At 40.4% G+C, this 17,425-nt stretch overlaps 1 protein-coding gene across 13 annotated transcripts in view; it reads right to left on the bottom strand.

The window, feature by feature from the left end:
• sox6 (SRY-box transcription factor 6) overlaps positions 1-17,425 on the bottom strand; it is a 179,372-nt gene that overhangs the window by 107,987 nt on the left and 53,960 nt on the right. For 11 of the 13 annotated variants that reach the window (XM_073858798.1, XM_073858797.1, XM_073858801.1 and 8 more), the window contains 2 exons: positions 12,537-12,769; positions 8,119-8,334 (listed from right to left, as the gene is read on the bottom strand). In XM_073858798.1, coding sequence (XP_073714899.1) covers positions 8,119-8,334; positions 12,537-12,769 — 449 coding nt within the window. The remainder of the gene's footprint in view (positions 1-8,118; positions 8,335-12,536; positions 12,770-17,425) is intronic. The other 2 variants (XM_073858800.1, XM_073858802.1) reach the window with 1 other exon arrangement.

Here is a 17,425-nt window from a genome sequence, read left to right as displayed (position 1 = left end):
TTGAGAGAGAAGATGGCTCCTGGAATGCTCTGCAGCAGTTGCTACTGTTGACTAATGGGAATCTGAGAAGAGGGAAGGTGATACAGACGCAAAGAATGGCACATTGAGGCAGAAGCAGCTGCTTGTTTTGTCATCCGAAAATGCAGTGCTCTATTTGGAGCTATGGAGGTCCACTAGGTAGCCAAGAGGCCAGTGATTTCTTTATAATGTCTCATGCTCCTCGGGGAAACATGTGCATTATGTATGTCTGATTTGAAACTGTATCAGAGTTCTGCTCTGGCACGGTTTGTTTGCATCAGTCTCTCCTTTTCTCTGGTGTTGAAGGCTTGTCAGAAGCGTAACTCTCTCCGAGGAGCAAAACGGGAGTCGGGGCTATCAGTTTTGTCAGACTGGCAGAATGTCTCCAATGTACAGCCGCAGAAAAAAATCTATTTAACGTCTGCCTCGCAGGGTGACAAGAGAGTTGACTGGCAAGGAGCAGAGAGAGGGGCTTTTGATCATGTGTCCTAACAAGCCATTCCAGCTCATGTCTTCTCTACCCCAGCAGATTTACATTACCTATTCAAACAAAAGTGATGGGCCAGATCCCATAAACGGAGAGTTGGCTGGATACACCAGCTCACCCGCACACTTACCTAACTGCCAACTCTTGAGATCTGCACTTCACCCTAACACGGCCGGACGAATTTTAACATCGGCACGAGCATGCGTGGATTAATCAAATCCATATGCTTTTATTTAGACGAGCAGCCGCCGTAGTAGGTAGACGGTGTTACTGACAGACGGGAGCGGGTAAAAAGCGAAACCTCTTGGAATGACTGATGTCTGGCCAGTGTACACCACCTGGGGGATCAGTGGACAGAGCACTGGAACATCGTGTTTGAAGCACCCCCCCCCCAGATCACAGGTTCAGCCCGGACACCAGCCAAGAAATTAAAAAGGTCGGATGAGTCTTCCACTTCAATATGCATCAAGTACAGGGCCCGTGCCGCACATCATTACAACAAAGATTGTTATTAATTAGTCGAAATAAAAATCAGAAAGAAATGACGGGGCAGCCAAAGAGCCGAAAGCACGGCAAGCCCCTCTGCTATTTCGATGAGAACCCTTTCAAGAGGGTCATAAAAATGCAACCGAAATGGCATGTGGTAAAACAGCTTTCTGCACTCAATTCTCTCGCTGCCCAAACCCATCAATCTCCTATTCTCAACGGGAAAAGACGCGTGCAGCCTGAAGATTTTGGGGTGGATGTTGAAAACAAGAAAAAAGCCTAATTTAATTTAGAAATGTGTGGAAGGCACCCCCACACACACTTAAAAATGGCAGTGAAATGTATTGCATCACATGCTCATATAAACAGGTAGCCGAAGAACAAGTATCTCAATGAAGATCTGAACACAGATATCTCCCTGGAGCAGAAGGTAAGACACACAGATGTTATTCAAATGCACACCGGTGCTCACCTGCTGCTGAAATAAGTAAGGTCCACAGGGGGGGCTCTGGAAATATCCCCCTGCCCTAGAGAGCAGACTTTACGTGGGATGGAGGTACTGAAGAATCTGCCCTCCTGCTAAACTCATTAACTCCGACTCAATACACAAAGCTCCAGGTGTATAGAGCTGCTGCTCCGCTGTTCTCTAACCTCCACTCAACTCTTCTCTGACCCACTGTGGGGTTACGGTTACCACCCCAGAGAAAGCCCTCATCCAGGCAACATTAGCAACTGTTCCTGTTGTCACCCAGGTCACTCTTGTAGACGTAAATCATTCGTCTTAAGAAAGCGCTTCTTCTTCACCTGTTGGCTTGAGAATCCGGGTGGCATATTTTTGAGTGCGTGCTAAACGTGGCTAACAACCTTGCCCTTTACTTTTACTGGGAAAATGGAAAGCAGGGGTGCACGGGGTTGAGCAACTGCCCGATAGACGCTGACATAAGAAAAGGCTGTAGTGTTTAAGCAATACAATAGTCACCAAAAGTGATGTCAAACTGTATGATTGACATCTTCGCTCTTTATGCAAATGTTTGATTCAAAATGCACTAAACATTTTGTATGAATACTGCATTGGTGTGTTTGGAGTACAAACTGAAGCTCGGCTTTGGGAAAAATTTAAGGAGGCTTGGCAAAACATTACACACAACACAAGGACAATGACTACAAAATATTACCACAACGCAAAATCAACAAATATTAATAAAATTGTAGACAATAAATGCTTCATCACATGTAAGCTTTTGTTTTTTGTATATTCTAATAAACATACATTCCCTAATACACAGTGATGCCTTTTGGTCAAATTATTTTGTCTAATAAATAACTTAAAAGTTTAGTGTTACGTCCACCCAATATTTTGATCATTTACCCTAACCTGAGAAGACATTAAAAGCATATATTGTACAAATCACAGCCCCTGACATCACTTTTTCCCATTACTGTATAATGTAAAGTACTATGCAAAAGTCTTAAGGGGTTGCACACAGCTCAGCGCCGTGAGTCGCGTCTAGGACAACTCGGAGGTATCGTAAACCGGAAGTGCACATTAAATAGCGCAAGCTTAGTCAGATAGCGTCTACTTCAAAATGCAAAACATATGTTAGCAGCTAATGTTAGTCATTAATGATTTGGGACAAATATGATGTTGTTTAATGTTAAACTATGTGAGTGGCGCGACAGGGATTTGAGCAACCTCCTGAGTCAAAGCTGGGTGCCGCAGACAGGCGCCCCCTGTCGGCGCCGGTGTGCGAATACTCATAGAAAACAATGTGTTAGATTTTTTTAGAACGGCACCGCACGGCGCGTCTGGTGTGCGACCACCTTTAGGCCACCATCACCAGCTTTGTTTTTTTAGCCAAGTTTTAATGTCGATCCATATTTATTTTTCACTTTTATTAAGATACAAACAGAAAATACAGGAAATGACCTCTCTTGACATGAAACACATCTTGAGCACTTTTGAGGAGACCTCATAGTCCTGAAGTCATTTGATTAGAATTAGAAATTAGGATTTAATTTCATTTAGGTTTAAGAGATCCTGCAGTTTCCTGCTATTGCTCAAGTGGAAGAGAAGTTTACCCTAAATACTTGCTTATACTTTTATACAGTTTTTAATATTACATACACATTTCCTGTATTTTCTGGTTGTATTCTAACAAAGAGACTGAGAAACAATTATATATGATATATGATCACACAATTGCAAAAACAACAAATCTAATGGTAGCATGGTGGCGTAAGACTTTATGCACAGTTTAAATGAAGATTTTTTTAATACATATTTTGTTATAAAAAAAAACATTCCACAATGATTGAAATAATAAATCTGATTAAGGACACATTTTAAAAAATCATTCTCACACACAATAAAATAAACGTAAAATTTAAAATCAATCGTTTTTCATAATGATAGCGGATTGGTTGACAGTGTGTGCGTGGGCTTGCAGCGACAGCACACACCGACTAGACATCACAGAGGAATGACAGCCTGCATGGACGGTCTATTTTCCAGCCGCCGATCTGAACCCCTGCCACCGAACTGCCTGCAAAATGTAATGCTGGCATTCATAAGAACAGGGCTCCAAGCGTGGATTAGCAGCTAACAAGCTATTACCAGGAGCTGTGGCCAATCCTGCCAGTACAAGACTGCTGACTAAGTTGGCAGAGTCTGTGGTTCACCGATGCCCACACTAGAGCAGTAGGCAGCGTGCCTTCTTGACTATCATATGCACATTCTGTAAATCTTTCCATGGGCTTCAAAGCACCGCCGAATTAAAGAAAAACAGCGCTGGACTGTATTGTTCATTCCGTTGAAAGTTTCGTTTGCACAAATAAAGCATTGAGCAAGAACGGGCCAGTTCCTAAGCGCCCTGCTCAAGGTACACACCAGATATTTGGAATTCATTAAACTGCAAACAATCAATTCAAGGTTGAAAAAGGGTGAGTACAGTTCAACCAAATAAAGAAAGTTAAAGAATCACCCCACGTTATCAAAAAAGGAGCGTTCATAAATGTGCCAGAGAGAATAGCACAGTGTTCGTAACCGCAACAAAGAAAACAAACAGCCCAGCTGAGGATTCATATATTAAAGTGCATTACAAGGAACCTTTAATTGCTTGTGATTCCGAGACAAGGTCACCTTGAATCTTTATAATGGACATTATTTTTCTCTTGTCCCGTTGTCCCATTTATTTATTTATTTATTTTTGCTCTAGTTAGACACTTTGAACCGACACCCACCATCCAAACAGATCTATAAATAATGTTTTTACAATGCCATCCTTTTTAAAGAAAATTAAAAAACAGCAGCACACAAAATCGTAAGGCCTCCACGATGGACGCTGCTTTTACAACGAAGGTGACTATTTAACTTTATGCGGTCCTCTAGACTTGGGCAGGATATTTTCATTCATTAGAGCGGTCACAAGCACTTAAGGCACTTTAAGGATTGTTAGTGAGAGAAGAGATGGAGGGAAGCACCGAGATGACAGTCCGGTCTCACAGACTTGCGGTCCAGTTCTAATAGGTCTGATTGAATTTAAGAGCGGTCGACTCCTAAAGCCCCAGTGCACATTCAATTAACTGTGTGTAAAGACGGGTATGAAGTAGTGTCTCTGCGTGTATGAATGTATGCTTTCAGGAATGTCGCAATTCATCTTGCCTTTATTGAAATCAAAGGACACATTACTCTTTTCTAAACAAGCCGTCGAGCTTGATCGCAATATATGCAGCCTACACGTACAGTACAGTACATCAAAGACAAAGCATTGCAATTATCCTTGAGCCAAAGCCTCCACGATAAAAAAAAAATCAGCTTACTGTGTGCATTTCTGAGCTGGTTCAGGTTGATTTATACTGGTTAGTGTGACATAGCTTTAATAAAAAATGTTGATCAACCAGTATGATCTCTCTGTAGGTTTGTATTGCAACGTACAGTATGCAGGCAACCAGGAGGATGGTCTTTATTAACAAATAATTGTAGAAAATCTTTCAAATTAAATGATCTAAGACACTGGAGCAAACCAATCTACAAAAGGGCCACAGTTGTTCCCCTTTAATATTTTTAGCTCATCCATTCCTTGTCTCACGTAACATAATGATTTGCTTTGTCGTTACCAAAACACATGACTGGGTGATTCTCACAAAACCATTGAAACACCACGGCACTAATGATTTTAGCTTTAAAATGTGTAATATAGTAACATTAAAAAGCATCAGAATTAACACAATACTGTGTTCCACCTAGCACAATGTGTGATTTCAACATAAGAATTTATAATTGTAAATTTTATCTCATTTTCTGCTGAAATTCTCATTACCGCAATGTGTCCGGCTGTGTTTGAACATGCGTTATGTTGTAATTTAATCAAATTAACACAAAAATATTAAGAAAAAAAATAAATGGATGTTTTGCTAGACTACTTTAGATGACAGAAAAAATATTTACTGAATATTCATGTATAATAATAATGAAGAAAAATTAGGAAAATGATGTGTCCATGCCTGATGTTCTCATCCTCCACAACACTTTTTGAGAACAGTTTAAGCACACATACAGAATTTTAATAAAGTTTGATTTTGAGTGACCAAGCACATGGACCAGTTACTTCAAGATGGCTACCAGGTAAGATAATTTTTTACAGTTAATTTGAAATATTGTCTGGACATAATGCTTACACAACATATTGATAATCATTACCGCAACATATGCTTATTAAATGTTAATTTAATTAATAGAAGCATAATAATTTGATTTTAAATGCATGTGCAGAATCTCCAAATTATGTTCTTTCAGGTTTGTCATGTCATTTTGAAAATATGTCAGTGTTGAGGTTTTCTGACTGTTGCGGTAATGAGATTTTTTAGGACTATTTTTTTTAATTATGTTACAAAAAGTGTAAAATGATAAGTAAAAGTTTTTAAATTAATGTTCCCATTTACTCCAGACTTTGTTTTTCAGTGTCTGGTGGGAAAAAAAGTAAATTTAAGCAATTTTTACATTTTCATGCTTGACATTTTTAAAACCAAGTTTTCATGAGAGTCACCCAACTATTGAAGTCATGCAAGGGGTTAATCCTGATATTTGGGGTACTGAAGATTCCACCAAACTTAAACATCTTCAAGGATGCAGATCTACTAACTTATTTTAACATTTTGATGTGAACTCTGAATGCCTCTGGACTTATTTGAGCTCGGGAACGAATATCTCTGCAGAGAGGGAGTTTGTGGTGTGAGACGCTGAGGCATGAGGTCGACTCTATCTCCATTATTAAGGGAAGATTAACACAGCTGTACCCTAGAAGTGAAGCACCCTCTCCTGTCTGCACTAAACATATGGGGTCCAGCATTATAAGCTGCACTTGACCATTTAAATTACTGCAACAACCGGCCATACCAGCTGGGGCTCATTTGCACAGCATCCTAACCAAATAGGGCTGAGAGGGCATCTTTCAAATCGGCCCGTGGGAAACAACAGTAGGAACCCATGAGCACCAAAGTTAAGCACACTAAGGAGCATTTATCTCTGGAAACTTTACAATTTATAATAATTTTACAGTTTTTTAAATGGTTATGATTTTTTTTTGTTTTATAAAAAATTAGGCATACGTTTTATAAACACGTTCATTATGTATTACTCAAAAATAGACATTACCAACATAGTTATTTAATAAATAAAAATTATCAGCAAAAATGACAACATTATGAAATACACAATTATAAGATAAATTACTTTTACAGCTAAATAAGATTTCCGTCATTTCGCCTACGCCTAGCCACTTTAGATCCTATTTACAAAACTGCATTTTGTTTAATATGGTACCTTAATTGACAGACAGGCAAATTATAGATAGAAATATTTTTAGAGAAAAAAAATCAGTTCACAGAAATTTAGATTGCTGTTAAATTATTTCATTGCACGGACTCACAAAATGAACCCCCTTTATGATAATGGATGACCTGTCATCATTTTCTATATCAATTATGAATATGAAAATAACAAGTCTATGTTTGACTGACAGCCCCTCACTCACATTTATTTAATTTATCCTGTTTTCAAATATTTTTCAAACCCTTGGCAATACTGAAATAGACCATAAACAAATACGATTAAATTAATAGGAAGACCTTCGCAGTGAGGGAGGGGACTATTTGAGAAAAAATATTATGGTGTAATTTATTCCTCTGATCAAGTGTTCAAGCTAAGAGCTCCCCAGATGTTTAAATGAGACTGGTATCTCCCGAAGGAGCAATCCTGTCTGAGTGCGTGTTATATTTGATTGTATAGGTTTCTACTTAACACTAATTATAAGGAGAGGAAATGTTTCAGCAGCTCTTTCCAGTATTTGTTTTTCTGTCACTTTCCCCGAGGACCGACTTTCCACTGCGGCATGGTCTTCATTGAACTATTAATTATTATTATTAAACAATAAAAAAACATGAAATTGAATTACCAATTAACTAAATTTTCCTTTCGTTCCTATTCATCTTCCTCTAGAACTGCATTATATAAATCTTTCAAATAATAAAATTCTTAAACTACACATACGTATTTTATATAGAATTCATATCATAAAAAGTTAATTGCCAAATCCTTGGACAGTTCTGGGCTCTAAACACTTGGAAAAAAAGCCGTTTTGGCACTATTCGAGTTTGTCTGCGGATGAATTTTGCGGCATGAATGCTGTCGTCTGTGCTGAAAAATAAAAAGGTAATGTTCCTGGCGTCAGGTCGTGGCGTGTGTTTTATGGTCTGAGAGTTTGGTTTGGCATGGCCCATAGACCACACTTAAGCTGAGGGGTAGTGCCACCCACTCTTTGTCACACTGGACCCGGTTCAGAACAAACTGGAAACATACTGAAGCCACGTCAGTCCTCCCAGGTTAAACGACTGTGTGTGTGTGTGTAGCGGGAAGAGAGATGGATTATGTAGAATGCAAAAGAATACAGAAAGAGCCAGAACTACGATGAACAAATGAGAAAAACAGAGCGACTGAGAAGATCGATTCATACTTAGTGAGTTATCTATGCAGTCAAAAACACAAGACATAGGAGATTTGCTCACATATCATTACAAACTTCCCTCACTCATATCTTGTAAATACGCAGAAAAAAGTAAAATTTGCATACCGTCTTGCTCTGTCTTTGTCATCTCCTCTAGTTTCTTCTGCTTCAGTGTGTCCACCACATCGGCCAGGCTTCCCTTGCGACGCTCTGGCGTTCCAAAAGCTGAGCTGCTCAGCAGGTCGCCGCGCTCCCTGCCCCCCTCATCTGGCTTGAGTGGAGAGGTAGAGTTATTCCGGAAGGAGTACAAGGAACATACTTTATTGCTGTCCGATTCCATGCAGGAAAAGAGTTTGAAAGATTTGAGTTTTGTTTACTGTAAGTACTGTACTAAGTTTAAATGCAATGATAAGATTGTGCTTTAGAAAAAAGCCAATAGAAAAAACCCATTAGATGTGGTAAAATGCAGCATGAATAAATAGAATTAAATAAAATAGAAAAAAGCACCATGTTTGTGTTCTTGTGTCTGCACAGTAGCTAGCTAAACCAGCCAGCGTCAACCAGCTTCTCCAACTAAGCTCCCAATGTTACGAGTGCGCGTTTGAGATGAGATTTGTTAGTACTCTAACTGGTGGCTATTTCTCACTGAACCCTTAGGGCCATCATAAATCTGGACCCTGTCTCAAACGGCTGTTTTTTTGCGGTCCCACCTGTGTGTGGTTTAGTGGTTAACTGGGCTTCTGTTTGCAGCTGATAGTTCAGTGTTCCCTGAGCACTTACGCAGAGGGGAAAACAGAGTAAAAAGGGAGAAGCAGTCTGTTTGTCTGATCATACACATTGTCTAGGTTCACACAGTACAGAGATTTAACGCAGTGTGCATTTAAATGGGTGTCAGATGGTGAAAACACTAAATCACTGAAGGCTGATCAAGTCAATACATAAACTACAGCTCAACTTAAAGGATTAGTCCATTTTCTTAAAAGAAAAATCCAGATATATCACTCACCACCATCTCATCCAAAATGCCGATGTCCCTCCCCGCTCAGTCGAGAAGAAATTATGTTTTTGAGGAAAACATTGCAGGACTTCCCTCATTCCCATGGACTTTAATAAAGCCCAACATTTAATACTCAACTCAACACTTAACAGTTTTTTTCAACGGCGTTTCAAAGGACTATAAACAATCCCAAACGAGGCATAAGGGTCTTATCTAGCGAAACGATTGTCATTTTTGACAAGAAAAATAAAAATATGTACTTTTAAACCACAACTTTTTGTCTAGGTCTGGTCCAGCGAGACCTAACGTAAATGCGTAGTGACGTAGGGAGGTCACGTGTTACATATATAAAATGCACATTTGCGGACCAATTTAAACAATAAACTGCCACAAAGACATTAATTAGTATCAGTTGACATACAACAACGTATGAACGGTCCTCTTTCAAGACACTTGTAAACACTGCGGCGGAGTTCCGCGTTCATCCTCTGTGACCTCTTGACGTCATGACGCATTGCGTGGGGACAGCTGGCGCATCACGACCGGATCTAGACGAGAAGTTGTGCTTTAAAAGTGTATATTTTTTATTTTTCTTGTCAAAAATGACAATCGTTTCACTAGATAAGACCCTTATGCCTCGTTTGGGATCGTTTATAGTCCTTTGAAACTCCGCTGAAAAAAACTGTCAAGTGCCGAGTCAAGTACCAAATGTTGGGCTCCACTAAAGTCCATTAAAATGAGAAAAATCCTGCAATGCCCTCCCCAAAAAACACAACTTCCTCTGGACCGAACAAAGAAAGACATCAAGACATTGGATGACATGGCGGTGAACAAACTATCTAGATTTTTTCTCTATTCTAAGAAAATTGACTAATCCTTTAAACTCCTTATAGAAGCACACGTCCGCATAAGTGCCCCCTTTTGTGTACAGTGCGCACCTTCACGGCCCCCCTAAAGAAAATATATGACTTTTTTATTTTAATGAAACAAATATATTAAATTATACAACGTATTGCTGTTGATTAGTAGCCTAATTTTCTGAGGTTTATTTACACGGAATTTATGGTAAATTAATGTATTTTATAAAATGTCAAAATTGGGGACCCCCTGCACCACCCCAGTTTGAGAACTACTGTGCTACATCACTGCGAAAATCAAAGAGAAAGAAAGGCAGGTGTATGAAGTGCTGGACAGAGACAGGTTGCCCTTGGCATTTGTGCGATGTGATTTTTTGGCAGGGGCACAGGCAGTGACAACACACAGAGACTAGAAGAGACTGAGGATACCTCTGGAAAATAATGTCAAAATTAAGATCTATTTTTAAATGGCTTTTCTCACACCTAACAGTTATATTACACAGAGACAGAACAGAGACTTTTACTTAGGTCTCACGATTTTTAGATTTTTCTTCGAAATAAAAGACACCCATTTTAATAACTTGGCTCAGATTTGCAAAGATACCAACGTCTACAATCAAAAGCATCAAATCTTTATCTACATTAATAGATATCTACAACATGATCTCACAAAGTTGCGTGGGATAGTCACTGAATTTTTTGCTCATCTTTCTGTGGCATTCTCAGGGATCTCCGCATTTTTCCATGACTTTCTTTTCCGTGGCATTCTCATGGATTGGTTAATCAACTGCTTTTTCCTATTTTCAAACCATTGTCACTTCGGTTTAGGATTAGATTTGGTGTTTGCATTAGGATGTCACTTTAAGTATTGGTTTATACTATTTTTTCTGATTTGTTCTTTTATATTTTCTAAACTTTAAACAATTGTCGCCTGGCGTTGGGGTTAGAGTTGGGTTTGGGTAAGGATGTCATTTTATATAAATGTAATCCTAAAACCGAAGCGACAATTGTAAGAAAATAGGACAAAACAGTTGAGTAACCAATCCATGAGAATGCCACGGAAAAATGAGCAAAAAATTCTGTGACTATCGCACAGAAAATCGTCAGATCAGGTTGATATCTACATTATTTTATGGCAAACAATTTTTATACTTAAAAAATAAAACATTAACAATAAAACAAAATTTGGGTAGGAATTTCAAAGTTAACTGACCTATAATGAGGAACCACTAAACAATAAAATTTTCCTCTTTGCACATGCAAGCCAAGCATGTAAATAAAACAAAAATTATCAATAAAACCCACATTGGTATATTAATGGTTAAAAGTTTTTTTTACTATCTACCCATAAACATTTTGCAGAAAAATACATTTTAAGTGAGAATACATGAAGAATTAAATAAAAAAAGAACTAAAACCCCCCACACAAAAAATCAAGCACAAAATTTACTGCTTACTCCTTTTGACAATCAAAAATAAACAATTATATCAATTATATCATTATATCAAGAGGAACATTTGAGATTATTCTCTATACATCCAATGTTATTCAAAAAATGCTTTTCTAATTAAACCGATATAGTAATACAGAATCCTTTCGAATTTACATGTGAGAAACAGAACCGGAAGAACCACGCAAGTTACATGAACGGCAAAGCCACCTGCATGAGCTACGCACACAACTGTTCCTGCTTCTTGCTGTCACTGTTAAAATCCAGTGCCCACTAGTGAAATATAAAGTCTCTGCAATTTTGCTGTGAACCATACAACTGTGAATGCATTCTTTCATCCCTTATGACCGAATTTGTTGATTATGCCTGTGAGGTCAGTGTCCTTGTTCTGGCTAATTAAAATGGGGTCTGGATTGCACGGGTTGGGGGAGCCCAAAGCTTGGGGCCTGTCTCTGTCACCTAGCTTTGGGCCAACAGCAGCAGAGCGAGGGTTAATGGAGAATTCCCTTTTACAAGCATTGAACAATAAGTGGCTGTCAGTCTTGCGTCTGGGCCCTTTGCCTCATGGTCTGGAGAGACCACCGCTGAGAATCGGGGGAGTGTGTGTGTTTGTAAGCGAAACGGAGTTGTTCCCGCAAGTTCCCACTCCCGTTTTTACTTTTTTCATTGTCTGTCTATTTATAGATTCATAAAATCGCTCTGACGTGAAATGAAATTCAATACGTTGTTCTCCTGCACTTTTACAGTGTGAGGGATCTCCAGGCACTTGTGGGGGCTTAGACTTCAAAGCCAAGTGCTTGGCAAATCGCAAAGTCTTCGTTCAAAAGTGTTCCAGAGAGGCATGCTCTGTTCTGGTTGTGTCCTTGGGATGTGTATTCTTCTCGGCGGGAGTACAGAGCTTGTGTGTTTTTTTTAAAGAATACACAGTGGCATATTTCTGGAGTTTTACTCACTTCACCAATCGCATGAAAGGATTTTTGTATTTTAAGGCTGTGATGTAAAAGGATCACCGTCGGAAAATATCTGTAGACCGCTAAAGTTGTAGACGAATCATCAGACCAGACAGTTCTCATTTTTTTAAACCCTGCCAAATATTTTTAATAATGTGACCTTTCATCTACAACTCATTAGAAAGTTAAAAACGACACATATCCTGTGTTAGCACACATAAATGAGCTTAAATGAAAAGTTAAATGAGCACATCGCTGGCAGCGCTACTGTGCAAGGCTCTCACCATGCGCTGCTGGGCCGACAGCAGACTGTCCCAGTCGGATTCGGGCGGCACGCTGCTGCTGATTGGCGGTAGCTCCTCCGGAGGAGGTTTGTTGTGGATCAGATGCAACTGAGGAGCAGCCAGCGACTCTAAGTTCTCCTCTTTTTCCCAGGACATGCGCTCCTGATTCACTCCATCCTCACCTCCGTCAGGGGTCGTGGTGAACGGAGAGGTGGCTTGCTTGGAAGACATGATTCTGCTGAGAGAGAGAAATAAAGAGACTTATACTTAGATGGATTCAGCCAAGCAACACATAAATATCATATAAAGTCCAGAGATAAAGTGTCAAAGTCATTTCAGATCTCAGACAGGAAGTGCTGGAGATCAGTTATAGAACCCTAATGTTTTATTTCCTCTGTATCACCACCACATTTAATTTCACTCACACCAGCTTCGGCTTTCACATCACATCAAATATATGAACTTGGCTGCCGTTCTGAGTCTCCGCGCACTGTCTAACTCCAAGATTGGACCGGTATCAGAGCAGGGGAGATCCTATCAATGGCTCTTTGCTCTGTGCTGCCTCGGCGGCACAGGAGAAACGCAGGCACTGGGGTCCTTCTTAATCCTTTGTTTAATGTAAATGGATGTACTGAGCTACCACTGGAGAGCTGCCTGAGGCAGACCCGATCTCTCCCGCCCTGTGCCTGATTACCGCGCTAAGAGGGTTACCATACCATATAACACGCTCTCATTAAACCGACCACAAAAAGAGCTGTAACGTTCAGAAGCTGACATTTAACGGGATCTCAATCATTACATTTATATAAAGTCCATAAATGTCCTAATGTGCTATTTTTCTTCATTTTGTCAAAGTCATGTGTAATTGTAAGTTGCGCTGTTCTGCTTTTGCAATTGTAAGGATTCATTGGAAAAGACCGTGATTGCGGTTGGAGAAAAGTAACTTGCAAAAAAAATTATTGCGACGTTCCATTCAACGCTCAAGAATGAGTAAATCTGAGCGTTTCTCCAGTAAAATGAACTTTATTTAAAAAGTGGATAAGATTCAAACCAGGCAGTAAAAAAACAAATATACAAATGAATGGAATTACAAGAAAACACAACATGGCAGGGACAAAAAGAAAAGAAAAACATAAAGCAACAGGTCATTTGTGTTTATATAACAATTATTGAATTTCTACTCGCCTTTGCATTGTCTGCTTTATGCAGGGTTCCCACACCTTAGTTAACTTCAAATTCAAGGACCTTTCAAGGATTTTCCAGGTCCAATACCCTCAAATTCAAGGACTTAATGTGGGGACACATTTCAAGTGAGAGCAAGGTTACATCGTGTTACCTTTTAAGATACATTGTTACAGTACCCTTTTGAAGGGAACTTGCGCTGCGTCACTGCGGTGACACTTTGGAGACGCCTCCAGGGGTAAGTGCGCCTGAATGTGTATATCTAATTCAACCAATGATGAGGCTTAACAACAAAGACAGGGTGACACGGGAGCCAGTAAGTATACTATATCGCTATCTGAAATATTGCCAAAGACGGCGTTACAGGGACGCAGAAAGTATGGCAAGGTAGACGCAGCGTCTCGTTCCCTTCTCAGGGAACAACAGTTACATACGTAACCCGAGACATTTTCATGTGTCAAACAGAACTATGCAAAAAAGCATTTTGGTGTAAAATAACATTCGCATACAGAATATATAAACATTTAAAGCGAACAGTTTAGCATGTGTGCTTAAAAAGTCTAGAATTTTATGATATTATCCTACACTACAAAGGGAAAAATATGGATTTTTTTCCAGAACACTTCTTGCATAAAATAGATTCAAGCACATTCAATGACCTGTATCTACAGTATGTATATTTTCAAAAACTTCCCAGGGCCTTGAATTTTTTCCCCCAGATTCACAAACTTTCAAGGATTTCAAGGACCCGTGGGAACCCTGTTTATGACTAGATATGCAGCACTGAAAAATATTATATGCAATGACATATGGCCATCTTCTGAGCAGACGGGTGTTACCCATTGTCTGAATCTGAAGTCACCATGGAGTCTGCACCAAGAGTCCATAGCAGAAATACTGCGGCGAAGGAAGCCAAAACGCTGCTGCTAGCCGCATTAGCGTGGACAAAGGGCATGGACATTCTAGGTCAAGGGCTGCAGGTGAGCAAACGTCCTTCTACCGCACACCGAGACTGCCGGGAGATGCGAGAGAGGCAGGCTGGGTAATGAAGGCTTCCCGAGGTGCCTCCAGAACTCCACGTCCCAACCCTGCCAAGTTTTTCAGCATGGGGCTCATCGTGGGACGAAAACAAATTTGACACAGAGAGAGATTATTTTAACACCAAACTGTGAGTTAATCTGTTCACGTGCGCGCGGCGGCCGTACACTCCTGCTCATGAGGGATGTGTGGCTTGCAACGGGCTGTCAGGCCCAATTGCTCTCGGGCTCTTTAAAGTATGAGTACTTCATTTGAAGACGTGCCATCAATTTGCACACATGGCTGAGCACTTAAGCCAGCTTACACTCTCAATATGAATTGTTTAATGTAGTTTGGTAAGTGAGCTCGAAAAAAGGCCCAAATTGTCTCACACTGGTCGTTATTATAATTGTAACGCCCTTGATGTAGCACGGCAATTTTACGATGCTTACCCAAAATTCAAATACATCCAAGAGGTCTTAGATCAGTTTGGAGACGGCGGACAATGGAAGTCAATGGAAGTCAATGGAAGTTAATCAAGCAGGCTACCGCAGCTGTGCAAACACGCTAAATCTGTTAGTAAGCGCAGGGGAAGGCACCAGAGACCCAGACCGTTCCTCGCCCCTATTTTCTTTAGCAAGACTGAGACCTCAATTTTAATCAGCCAATAAATTGTTTCCTGTAATTATATCAAACAGAAAGTGATCTCTCCGAAATTGTACAGCGCTAATTGAAAATCAAAATTAAGAGCAAAGTTCAGAGCGCAGAACGGAAGGGGTACGCGGGCCCCGGCGCGGCAGGAGGAGAAGAACGCGAGGAGATGCGCTACAAGGGAGACATCTGCGATTCTGCTCCTATTTTTTATTCATGGATCCAAAGAGCCGGAGCTTCCAGCACAACAACCCCCACCTATATCTTCAATGGAGTGCAAGCGAAACAAAGCACTTCTTTTGTATTACATAGTAAATCAAGTGGTATTATTTTACCTCTAAAATATTCAGTCTCTCAGGCCTTCCCCACAAGTCTCTAGCCATCAGTCAAACTGCTGAGGCATGATAGCGCGCGAGAGAGAGAGGCTGACTCCATCCTCTTGTAACATGTGTCTACAGCAATTTTATTCGAAAACGCAACAGATCTGAGCCAGGGCCCCGTAACAGTATTTGTCAGTTGGAGTTAATAATTCATTAGGAGAGCTTGGAGGGCGTCTCAGCTTGTGTGCACAGCCAGCATAGAGTGCAGAGAACTGGGAATGGGTTCATGCACCGTTCCCCCCAACCATAACAATCCCCCCAGCCAACCCCAGGCCCCTCGGCATACCACCCGGCTAATCTGCACCCACAGCTATAGCGACACTGGAAAATGGAACAATATGGATGTCGTTTAGTTGGAGTACATTAAGGAGGGCTTGATTCCTAGATGGGTTTTCCTTAAAACACACTTCAAAATCATTTAATTCCTCCCTACGAGCCATAAAACAAGAGTGTGTTCGGTGTATTACAGAGGAGGAGCAATGTATAAAATAACTCCTGCGTGAGATACGGCCGTCATATTTCATCAAATTAAATTTTGTTTTACGCGCTTAACGCGTAACGAAACTGTCCTGTGAGCCAACGTATCGCTTCCTTTTATTCCTATTAATAATTCAATCTGTTTCTACAGTAAATATATCTGATTCATTGCTCTCTGTGCATATTAAGCAGAGAATATATCAACTAAGCCAGAGTGGCCTCATATGAATTCCTGTCAGCCCTCTACAGCCCAGGCCCGATTACACAATAACAATGGACAGCTAACAAACCAAACCAATCAATAAGCGTATGGCAGCATAGCTTGTCTTTTCCAGTAAGAGATAGAGAGAGAGCGAGGGGAGAGAAAGGCCCCATATATAGCTGACAATATTGCAATACGTTTATGAGGATTAGGAGTTAAGTTCTCGCCGTGAGTTCTCATGTAGCCCGGAATGCTTCGACTCATGAATTGTTGCCACTGCTAATGTTTCATCGCGCACAGACCTCTATTTAATTGCTCGGTGCCATAACAAGATGTTACCCCACCCACCCGAACACACACAAAAAACACCCCGCGCTGGTGTTCCTCAGGGGGTCTCATGACCGGGGGCCATGTGTCTTGGGATATCCACTTTCGTCCCTTCTCAATAGTTCGAAGCCCCCCGCTCCTCTGTCTCTGCCATGTCTTTCTGTTGCCCTTTTATAGACAATGGTGATAAGTAACTCCTGAGCTATGGTGTCACTCCTGCCCTGACCCACTGTCACCCCATACCCCCCCACAAAAAAAAAACCACAGGCACAGCAGACCCCCTAAATCACCAGTCACTCCTGAAAGGAAATATTAGAAGGCCAGTTTTCTCTCCAGCGCCACCACCCAGACCTGTATGAAGCGAAATAATCAAATAAAAGTGGCTAAAACAAGGGGGGCATTGTTAAGGCAGCTAACGATGGGTGAGCTGAAAATGGCAAAAGCTGCTTTATGACAAAGCTTCAAGTTTCCACGGGTAACGGCACACATACGTGCGCATTCACACTCATGAAAACTCACACACACTTTAACTTATAATAACAAGTAAGTCAAGAAGCTAAATGTTACAGCGTAAAACTCTCAAAGAGGAAAAAATATAATAAAAAGAAATTATTTTTAAAATGAGTATTTTAAGTGAACGAAAAGAGTTTCGCCTGAA

The sequence above is a fragment of the Misgurnus anguillicaudatus genome, chromosome 21 (genome assembly GCF_027580225.2).
Source record: "Misgurnus anguillicaudatus chromosome 21, ASM2758022v2, whole genome shotgun sequence".
Taxonomy (NCBI): Eukaryota; Metazoa; Chordata; class Actinopteri; order Cypriniformes; family Cobitidae; genus Misgurnus; species Misgurnus anguillicaudatus.
This window is presented reverse-complemented; position numbering and strand designations above follow the sequence as displayed.